At 37.6% G+C, this 11,004-nt stretch overlaps 1 protein-coding gene across 1 annotated transcript; it reads left to right on the top strand.

The window, feature by feature from the left end:
- The first annotated feature begins 8,863 nt into the window (after positions 1-8,863).
- On the top strand, positions 8,864-10,613 carry LOC127650941 (uncharacterized). Its single transcript, XM_052136606.1, has 5 exons — positions 8,864-9,398; positions 9,523-9,584; positions 9,670-9,761; positions 9,865-9,983; positions 10,088-10,613. The coding sequence occupies exons 1-5, from the start codon at positions 9,246-9,248 to the stop codon at positions 10,397-10,399; spliced, it is 738 nt and encodes a 245-aa protein (XP_051992566.1). The 5' UTR covers positions 8,864-9,245; the 3' UTR covers positions 10,400-10,613.
- Positions 10,614-11,004: the final 391 nt, after the last annotated feature.

The following is an 11,004-nucleotide window of genomic DNA, read 5'->3' as shown; positions in this document are numbered from 1 at the left end:
CAAAATAAACCTGTTGGGCTCGAGGGGTGGTTTCCATCCATTGAGCAGCTCCCTCTTAGCCATGGCAGAGCCCATATTTCGTTTGGGTTATTGATCGTACCCTCCTGTGAGATTAGCCATATTACATTCTCCTTAATTGGGACTTGCACTTTAAGTGGATTCCCGCAGAGGAAATTTAAAATTCCATTAACGCTGTTGACGGTGTCTCAGGGAAAGAAAGACAGGCAAGGTCTGATCACTGTCCAAATGCTTTCGAGGTAATTGATGATAAAAAAATGAGCCTGTCGCAGCACTGTGATTGATAATAATGACGGGCTAATTACACATTTGAGCCCTGAGTTTTTCTTTTTTCTTTTTGTCTGTGAAAGACTTGACTAGACTTTGTCCACACCAAAAGCTACAAATGAAAAGGGATCATACAGTTTTCTCAGGTCACTGGACAAGAACGTAAATGGTCTGTTTTGAGTTTATTGACATGCATGGCAATCTGATGGATGAACTAATCACAGCTACTGTAGAACTCAAATCAGTAAAATAACATGGTCAAGCCCACAGATGAGGTGACTTTCATGCTTGTTCAGGTTTAAGGCTCATCATCTGTCAGAAAACGTTAGTAAAAGGATTTAATGGTTGAAACATCTCCAACAATTCTGACCAGTTTTATCGACTAGTAGTTTTATTTGATGCCATTTGAACCATTGCTTTTTAAGTTGAAACACACTGATTGAGCCTTTCGAAAACACTATAGTACTGTATAATTTCCAAAGCAATGACATTAGGATGACATACCTACACACAAATGTGCATCTACACATACAAGCTGAGCAATGAGTGTTATTTTACGGATGCCTTTAAACTGATTGATCACTTTATTTGTTTAAAATGAAAGATTTACTGCAAAAACATCTTAACGTTTTCCTCTGGTGATCTGAGTGGTTCATAGGGCATTGATAAGGTGTTCTAGATAATTGCTAGTTGGTTACTGAGGTTTTCAGAGTTGTTGTCTCAAGTCTCATGTCAAAAAGGCTCACCATCAGGTCCAAATGATGTTCTGGCTCCTAGTTAAGTCTGTGTACCCTCTAAGTCTATGTGTTTTAATTTTGATTTTGCTCATGTTGTTGTGTGCAGGCTAAACATTTGAAGTCTAACCTCTTAGATAAGTAAGAGCACAGCTCTTCTCACAACTGGCCATGCAGAATGAAATGCAGCTGTCTTTTGTAACCTACTATCTACAGTATGCTGCCTGTCTTCTCTTCGTCACTTGTCCTTAAGTTCTTGATTTGGTTTGTCGGCTGCTGTCTGTTGTTCTGAGTGGTTTCAGTCGACCAGTGTGTGCACAAAGACCTTGCCTACACAAATTCCTCTCTCAGTGTACAAGAAGTGAATCAGTCATATCTGATTTTCACCTATTTAGGATGATAAACAGTGAGAGAGATATATTGGGCTCAGCACAACTGCTTATAGACTGAGAAGCATGCGTTTTACGTACTTATCAAATGTTCCTGGTCTTGTGATATGCGATTCATCACTTTATTCACATTTTCATAATCTTAGTTGCATTTAGAGGCAGTTTCGAGGTGAAATTTCCGCTCTGTGTCGCTTTTAATGCTCTGTCGAGTTTTAAATCAACAAAACTCAATGCTTAAATCAATGAATCTCCCTACCTTGAACCTTTATATTTGTGGGGTGCTATGGAAGCGTCTGGGTTCAGCCCAGGGTTCATAGCCATGATTAAAGCTATCTATTGTGACATTGAAAGTATACTTAAAGTTAATGTTCATTTGTGTGCTCCTTTTAAACTTCAGAGAGGAATTAGGCAGGGATGTGCTCTGTCTGGAATACTATACGCACTGGCCATTGAACCAATGCTTCATAGGTTACGCAATGAGTTAAAAGGTTTTAAATGGCTCTACCTCAATGTAATGATGATGTGTTTCTTTCTGCATATGCTGATGAAACAAAACCTGATCATTTTGTTTAAATTATGTAATCTCTTTAAGCATCAGTGGTTAGAACGAGCTTTCTTACTTCATTGGTTACTTGAAGAGCCTATTGTATTTGGAGCACGTCTAGATGTGACTGGGGATGACACTCCAGGACTCACTAATTCATTTTGTTCAAAAAAGTCTCTGCGACATATTGTGTGTGAAGCTGGTTCCAATCTATAAAATAAAGAATAATTTGCTATTTGTTTTTGGGTGTAAGGTCAGTGTGTCTTGTGAAGAGATTCTCTGAATTCTGTGAAGAGTAACTCTATGAAGAAATAGAGTTACTTAAGGAATACAGAACAGGTTCTGTTATTCCCAATGATAAAGATCCTTTTCCAGATTTTAATGTTATACTTCTCACAATAGTCCTAGTTTTAGTGAAGGTAATTAATAAGCATACATTAAAAGATAGAACAGATACAGTTTGGAGAGAAAAATTAGAAATTGCAGAAATGGAAAAAATGGTTTGGGGAGTACTTTACAAACCACCCTTAACCAGTGATGGACTGGGAAGAGAAATCGGCCTCTCAGCCTTAGCCGTCCCATTTTGCGGTCACCATTTTTCGTTTCATGGCCGACCCACCGGCCCGCTCGGTTCTCCCGATGGCTAGTCCGCCCCTGATCGGCCCCAAGGTGTGTCGGCCCACCGGGAAAATCCCGATATGCCAGATTACCAGTCCAGTCCAGCCCTGACCTTAACAAAAAAGCTTGTGATCATCAGTGACAAATCCTTCATGGAGCCGTTGCAGTGAATTCTTATGTTAGTGCTGGATGTCCTTTCTGTAATGAAAGAGAAACAGTTTTTCATTGTTTTATGCTTTGTAAAAGACTTTCTCCTCTGTTCCATCTTTTGGATGATTTATTTGATACTTTAGGGGCTGTTAATATAAAGCAAGTTTTACGTTGGGTTATAGTTATAGTCAGAAACACAAGTTTAAGTGTCAACTCCTTAATTTTATTATGGGTCAAGGAAAACTTGCAATATATCCAACAAGGAAATGTAAAATGGAGCAGATACCAAATGAAGATCTTATTGTAATATTTGAGAATATGATGAAAGCAAGAATTGTTAATGATTTCAATTTCTATAAATTAATGAGTGCAATCAACATTTTTATAGTTGAATGGTGCTTTAATGATCGTCTGTGTTCAACATTTTTGTAAAAGAACTTATCTGAGTTTTATAAAATTGTTATGTAATTTTCTTTTTTTTTTGTTTTGTGTCTTAAACTTTTTAAATCTCTAGGCAACAATAGTAATTGATTGAAGAATGCTGTGCCATTTGAGTTGCTTTAATAAAGCTGTTGTTAAATCTCTCTCTCTCTCTCTCTCTCTCTCTGTCTCTCTGAATCATAGCTTCTGATATATGGTCCATCAGCATGTGTTATATGTGCATGTCCTCATTTTTAAATCACTTTGGATAAAAGTGTCTTCCTAATAAATAATGCCTAATGTACAATACATGGTACATACAAAGGTTGATGGTAAATTTCGAACAAAAAATAAGTGGTTGACCAAGTTTTTTTTTCTTTCTTTCTAAATCTAAAAAACTTAGATTTTTGATTTGGAACAAATAACCACTTAAATAGTAGTAGTATTAGTAATACTACTAATAATAATAATAAATACATGACTAGTGTTTTTAAACACTAAGTGGTTTAAACAAATATCTAGAGATCAGTGTGACATATGAAATGCCAATATGTAAGATAACAATTTAACGGTGTCAAAAAGATAAATAGCTACATTTCGAATTAACTTATTTTACTATATACTCAAAATTCCCCAAAACACTTGTGTAAATCTGCTCTAAACATTGACAGGACTGTTGGTAGATTGTTCAACTGATATTAGTTTGAATGGGAGAGTGATGCAGAGTGCCATTTCATCAGCTTTAATGTGTTTCAGTTCAAGGTAAATGCACATCTCTCGTCCTTCTACTGCTGGGCACCTCCCTCAGGGTCCTTTTCCATTTATAAAGACTATATTACCATTTCTCAATGTAATTTCTCTGTAAAGGGGCCCATTATATTAGTGCTGAAACCTGAAAGCTTCATCTCTCTTACGTCTTTGGCAGCAGAAAGCAAGGCTTCATTTAGAGCAGAGTTTCACCCTCCATTACCTCCCATTCTCTTCATATGGCCCCACCCAGGCCACCACTCAGTGGACACCCTGATTGGCTGGAGAAATAGTATGCAGATTTGGTCTTTATGAAGGAGTCTGGGCACAAAATAATGGCACAATGCAATGCCTCATGTTAAATGGTTGTTGTGGTTGCCACAACATTGTAATGAAGTCGCTAAGGTGTTTTGGGTGGTTTCTAGCATGTTGCTATTCGATTGCTAGGTTGTTGTCAGGGATTCTAGGTGGTCACATACAGTAACAACCACCAAAAGTCAAAGAAACCGTAAAAGAATCAACACTTTCGTTGGAAAACAACAGATAAAAACAAGCCCAGTCTTATCTACTGATTTTATGAAATATTTATAGCTCTTTATTGAAAAGTAAAACACATTATGCAAGTGCAGAATACAGAACGGTGTATTTTCCGGGCGGCGACCCCTGGCTTACCTCAATCACAGGTGTCTCGGAGGAACACGTCACTGCCACAAAGTCACTATGAATGAAACTGCCACAAGCTGAAAAATTCATATGCCTGGCTAGGAACGTTAACAGCCTTAGCACCGTGACATGTCACAGCCTAATGAGTCTGAATGGGATTTTTGCACTTGTCTCGCTGCGTTTGGATAGTGCCGGTCCTCTTTTGTCAGCCTCTGTGCTTCACTGAGAGCTTTCTTGTGTCCTTCTCCCTTTTCTGTCTCTATCACACGGTGAATGTGTGTTGTGGCAAACGGCTTGAGAAGCAGTGTATTTGGTGAACAGACTACAATGAAGAAAACTATTTTGTTTAGTTTTTATTATAATTAAAGTTGATTTCAACTCTAGCTCATTTTGAGCAGGACTTAAATGTTATTTGAGTCTTTGTTAAATTCAATGAGATGTGGTAATGGTTCTGGTATATCTGAGGGTCTGTGAGTGGTAAGGCATTATTCAACCTAGTCTCAGAATGAACAATAATACTGTATAGGCTAACTTTTGCAAATGGACTTTTACATTCACTGCAGTTTCCTGGTGAATTAAACACTAGAGGTGCTATTCACTTTCACAAATCAAATGGCTGATTGACTTCATAAACACGTATTTTTCGCACTGTTACTCACACACTGCTATGATATAGAAACACTTTTACTACAATGCATCATTTGAAAAACTATACATTTTAAAGCTTGTATTACAGACTCACCTACATTTACACAATTATTCCAATGTGATTTGCTTCCACAGTAGCTCATCTTATAGAGTTTTAGACTTAGAATTCGGAAGATCTTGGTTCGAAACCAGTCATGCACGCTGTTACATTCGGCAGAAGGAGGCAGACGAGGAGTGAGGATCTAAGTGCGGTTCTTTTTATTAAACAACGGTGAGGGTAAACCGATAGCAACAAAGGAAATAACCACAATGGGTAAAACAAAACTAAAACAGGAGAACATCGAAGGAACACGGAAACTGGATGAATACAACAAGACAGACAGGCAGGCAGGCAGGCGGGCGGGCAGACGGGCAGGTGGGCAGGCAGGCAGGTGGGCAGGGCAGGCAAAACAACAGGATCTGGGCATCAACAAACATCAGAAAAGAGGGAACATGAACATTCATCAACCTTCACAAACAACGACCGACAGAGACTGAACAAACAACCAGGGTTTAAATACAGAAAGGAACAAACAAGGGAATGAGGGACACCTGGGGAAACAATCAGGGAAGGAGGAACAATCAGGGGAAAACCAATCATAAAAAGAAACTACAAAGGACTACAAAAACCAAACAGGAACTAAACTAAACTTCAACATAAAAGCACAAAAACAAAAGACAACAGTGAACATGACACACGCAAGTTGGCATGTAAGATTAAAGTGAAACGAAATGATGTGCTTGCTTTATAATGTGTGCTTTTCATTTCTCATTCTGTTAGGTTAAGGCGTTGGTTTAGGGTAAGGATGATTGTTTTCTGTAACTCTCATTTCATTTGATTTTTATTCACTGATGGTTAGGTGAAGGTTTATGTTTTAGGTAAGGGAAGTACATTTTACTCAATAAAACCTCCATCTAATATTCAACTTTCAAACCTTGTCTAATTAGGACTCTTTCACTCGCTTTTGGCGCTCCCCACTGGACATTTCACTGGAAAACTGCAGCCAAACGTGTAATGAAGCACGAAATTTCATTTTTGCAAAAATGATGTGACATTATTAGTTATTGTCAACACTGCGTCAAAAGAGGTGTAAACGGGAGAATTCGGGCAATGAATACGCCCGCTAAATGTGCTCTTTAGCATGGATCTTTGGAACTTTGTTATGTGTACCTGTAAATGCCTGCAAATGCCCGAAAACAGGAACTTGTCTGACCCCCTGCTGTTAGTTGATGGCTTGGCTTTGTAAATGCTAATTTGTTTTGGGACTGGCAGCTCAAGATTGCCCCTATTCCCCTGCCCCCCTCCTTACTATTCAGGAAAGGTGATTTGGCTGATAAGTGCTTTACATTGTGTCAATCTACAACAAAAGACTGTAGTATCTGAAAATAAGTTTGTATCTGGGTGTCCACTGCTCTTCATAACAAAGGAGAAATACTCATTAGGATTATGCAAATTTATTTAGTGTAAAATGCACTCAAACAATACAAAACCTACAAAATAAACAATGTAAAACAATGTAAACAACAAAAATGTTTCACACACAAATGGTCACTTCAGAGATACAACTTTTTAAAATCTCTACCACTGTACACATTGGAATGACCACAGACACTCTCTCCCTAGTGTGACTTAACTGCACAGTTGTGGTACAAACTGGCTAAAGCTGTCTCTGCAGATGTTAGTCCATTTCCTGAGTGAATATAAAGTCTTAGGGATCTTTCCAGCCAGCCCACAGAGTGTGTTCACACACAGAATATGTCCCATGAGCCAAATTAATTGTCTTATGCACTGCAAGAGTGCAAAAATTGCACGGTCTGATATTTTGAAAACAGCCTGCCATGCCAAAAGCATAAATGCAAGCAGTTTCAACATCAAATGTTCAGGGCTGTCTTCTGTGACCCTGAACCCATCTGCATCCATATTTTCCTCCCCAAAAATGTCAGTCTCTTCAAGCTGATCCTCTTCCATGAAACTGTCTGCCTGGTCATAGTAGCCATCTTCATCTGAAGACTCACTGTCACTGGCACTCAGGAAAAGCTCGAAGTCTTCATCATCATTGTCATCTGTAACCCAAACACAACACCCATTTTAAAACCACCAGAAGTGTCAAGTAACTAAGTACAAATACTTTGTTACCTTACTTAAGTAGAAATTTTGGGTATCTACACTTTATTGGAGTAATTATTTTTCAGCTGACTTTTTACTTCTACTTACATTTTCACGCAATTATCTGTACTTTCTACTCTTACATTTTAAAAATAGCCTTGTTACTTCTTTTTCATTTCGGCTTTTTGTCATTCTGGCTTGTCATCGTCCAAAAAAATGACCAATAATACACACGGATAATAGATCTGAGTCCCGCCTCCTGAACACACATCGCTAAACTGATTATCTGTGATAGGTGATTCTATCTTCCGCTTCATGAAACACATGGTAATGCTCAGTACACGTTCTTTAATGTATTTGCATTGTACTAAAATTTAAATAAAACTGAAATTTATTTTCTATGGGCATATATAACAGGTAGTCCCAAATGTTAAACATAAACATTTTAATATAACTTTATAGTCATTATGGCCTTTAGAAAAATGTTTTTTCTAGGAGGTGGGGTAGTGCACTATATGCCCCTGTGGCATGGTCTAAGCTTTTGTCCTTAATGGATTTTTTTTCCTTACATTGATTTTACTTTTATACTTTAAGTAGTTTTTGAAACCAGTACTTAGAAAAAAGCTTGAGTTGATACTTCAACTTCTACAGAAGTCTTTTCTAAACCCTAGTATCTATACTTTTACTTGAGTAAAGAATGTGAATACTTTTGACACCTCTGAAAACCACACAAACAAAATCATCACTAAGGAGGACAGGAGTAATCATACATTCAAACTATTGTAAATACAAAAGAAGTAGCACAGACTTCTCTGGGTGCTTTAGCACAGTAACAGTCTCCAAAGAATTATGGTAGGTTATAAATTACAGGCTTTGAGACTATTGACAGGTGCACAATCTTACCTTGCAAAGTGCAGTCCTCGTACAGTTCTTGGTCTTGTATATCAGTCTGTTTGTCCCCTTGCTGCATACAAAACACAGTTGATGGCAACAGTATCTGGCAGTATCTGAAGAGTCACTGGCACCCAGGGAAGCTTGAGATCTTCATAATCAAAGTTCTCTATAACAGAAAAACGAGCCATTTTACACAATATTTCTCACAAAATGTAACAAATAAAGAATGTTCTCCAGTAACTTTGGTCAAACGTTTATGGTATCCCACAAGTAACTTAGTTTGAATGCAACATATTTGTACTTTTACTTGAGTAGATTTTTAGTGAAAAATAATTACTTGTAATGTTACTTTGGATATATTTATCATGTATGCATTCATGATTTGTTAAGAGGTAGGTGGTCAGCTGGTCCCAAGTCTGCTAACGTTGCTTGGTTACCATATGCATTTACGATCCGGTAGTTTGATGTTTCTGATAAACTGTGGAGTGACTGAGGTTTTTTTTTTTTTTTTTTTTAAATGTTTATTACAAACTCTCGTGGAGACAACAACAACAAAAACAGGCAAGGCATCAACACAATACAGATTGACAATGAAAAATAAATAGGAGTGACTGAGGTTGCTGTGTTTATTTCGCTACAGTGCTTGATTTCCGTATTTCTACTTTCCAAGCGTGCAATTGGATGAAATACAATGACGTCATCCAGTTCCAACCAACGGAATCAGTTTATGTTTTGTGTCAGTGAAAGTAACCAATAGCATTACCTGAAAACTTTAGAGGCGGCACATTTTGTTTGTGGATGGGTGTTACCAGGATGTATAAAACAAAAGATATTTAAAATATACAGGTTAGTAAAGGTACGCCGTATCCTATTTACAACGCGAAGATGGCTTGCAAAAGAACGCTGGAGTTTTACGGAGAGCAGAGCAGAGTAGAGATGTTACTCCTTTACGCCGGGACAACGTGGCTTTTCAAACTCCGAGTCCGAGCGAAAACCGACTGGTGAATATGGTGAATGCAAGTTTGAAGCGGATATTTGAAAAGCTGGAGACGATGGACAAGAGATTGGTTAAGATGGAGGCGGACATCGATGAGCTCAAAGAGGCAAGAGAGGAGCCTGCTTCGAAGAAATTAAAGAGAGCTGGGAATAAATCTGTTGCGGTAAGTTATTTTATTTATTTTAGTTTTTTAAGTCACAAACATTTTGCGGTGTCCGCTTAACTTTGTGTGCTTTATTTATTAATGTATTTGAATTGAGCTCTCATACTATGTTGGATTTTTACAGGAAGCTGTACGCAGATTGCACAATGGGGAAAACAACACACACAAATATGACCCACAGACAAGGTATATCTTTAAAACTATTGTTTCATAACAGTCCTTTCTTCTAAATTATATTTTTAATCTACCTTCTTTAATTACTGCTCCACAGTCTATCCTCCCCCCACAACCTCGAGGTCACAACCTATCTCTTTAATGGCGTCTCCATGGCTGTACCGGACGTAGATCCTGCTGTTGTTAAAGGTAAGTCACAAGAGAATATACCAAGACTACAACTATTTAACTGTATAGCCTAGTTAGTTATAAATAAACACATTCTCCCTGCTCACTATCTCCCTCTCTCTAGCATCCTGCAAGACATATTTTGAAACTGTTCGAAGGGGTTACAGGATGGCCCAAGATGAGAACAAAGAGAAGATGGAGGACAGCAGGATCATTGCTCGCACGAGACAAAGAAAAAGAAGAGTAAGTACAAATAAATATAAATCTCAGTAAAAGACTAAAAGGCTCCCATCCCAACCCATTTGATATTTTCAGTGGTTTAATTTCTTTTCCCTCCCATTTTGCAGCTGCTGAGCAGCAGGACTGGTGTTCTCCAGACAGAGGAAGAGGCAGCTATCTGGAAGACTGCAACAGTTGACCAAATGTCTGAAGAGGAGGATGCCACCTTGGATGGAAAGACGGTGTGGGTTGTTCGGCCTCCAACCCGTAGTAAAGCTTTGTCTGCACTGTGTGGGGTGCTACAAAAAAAGACTGGAAGCAGACCAGAAGTACTTAGGAACTCATCATCCACGAGTTGGTGCAGATCGAGTCACGGTGGAGACCACAGAAGCTGGCCTGTGAATTATTTTAGCATTACGCATCTAAATATTATTCTATAGTATAATTTGAATATTCTGTTGTTGTTTTTTATATAGTATTTATTTTATATAGTATTATTTATAGATTGTATTATATATAATTCTATTTAGTTTTCTATATATACTGCATTTATATATTTTATACAATTCCACATTGGTATCTCTATATTTATATATTGTACTATTTATATATTATATTGTTTTCTAAATATTATACACAGGCCTTACATATTAGATGGGGTTATATATTGTATGACTAATAGTAAAGTGTATTCTATGCTAACATATTTTTTATTTATAGAATTTTGATTGTGTGTATATATATATATATATATATGTCATGTGCCCAGTGTCATTTACAAATAATAAAAATAACAAACTCAACTTTGTTTATCTGATTGTCTTTACATTATAACCATGAACACCAATTATAATAAATATTAATAATGAGTAACAATAAACCCAAATGAGGCCTTAAACTGGACCAATAGTGTGGGGTTTTAGAGGAGGGGGAAAGCATTCAGCACCCAATCCTATGTAAGATCTCTGACCAATTGAAGGAGGCCACTGCCTTGTGTCCCAAAGGTGTGAAATGCTAATATTCCCTGGCATTGACCCTGACCGGG

The sequence above is a fragment of the Xyrauchen texanus genome, chromosome 10 (assembly GCF_025860055.1).
Source record: "Xyrauchen texanus isolate HMW12.3.18 chromosome 10, RBS_HiC_50CHRs, whole genome shotgun sequence".
Classification (NCBI taxonomy): Eukaryota; Metazoa; Chordata; class Actinopteri; order Cypriniformes; family Catostomidae; genus Xyrauchen; species Xyrauchen texanus.
This window is presented reverse-complemented; position numbering and strand designations above follow the sequence as displayed.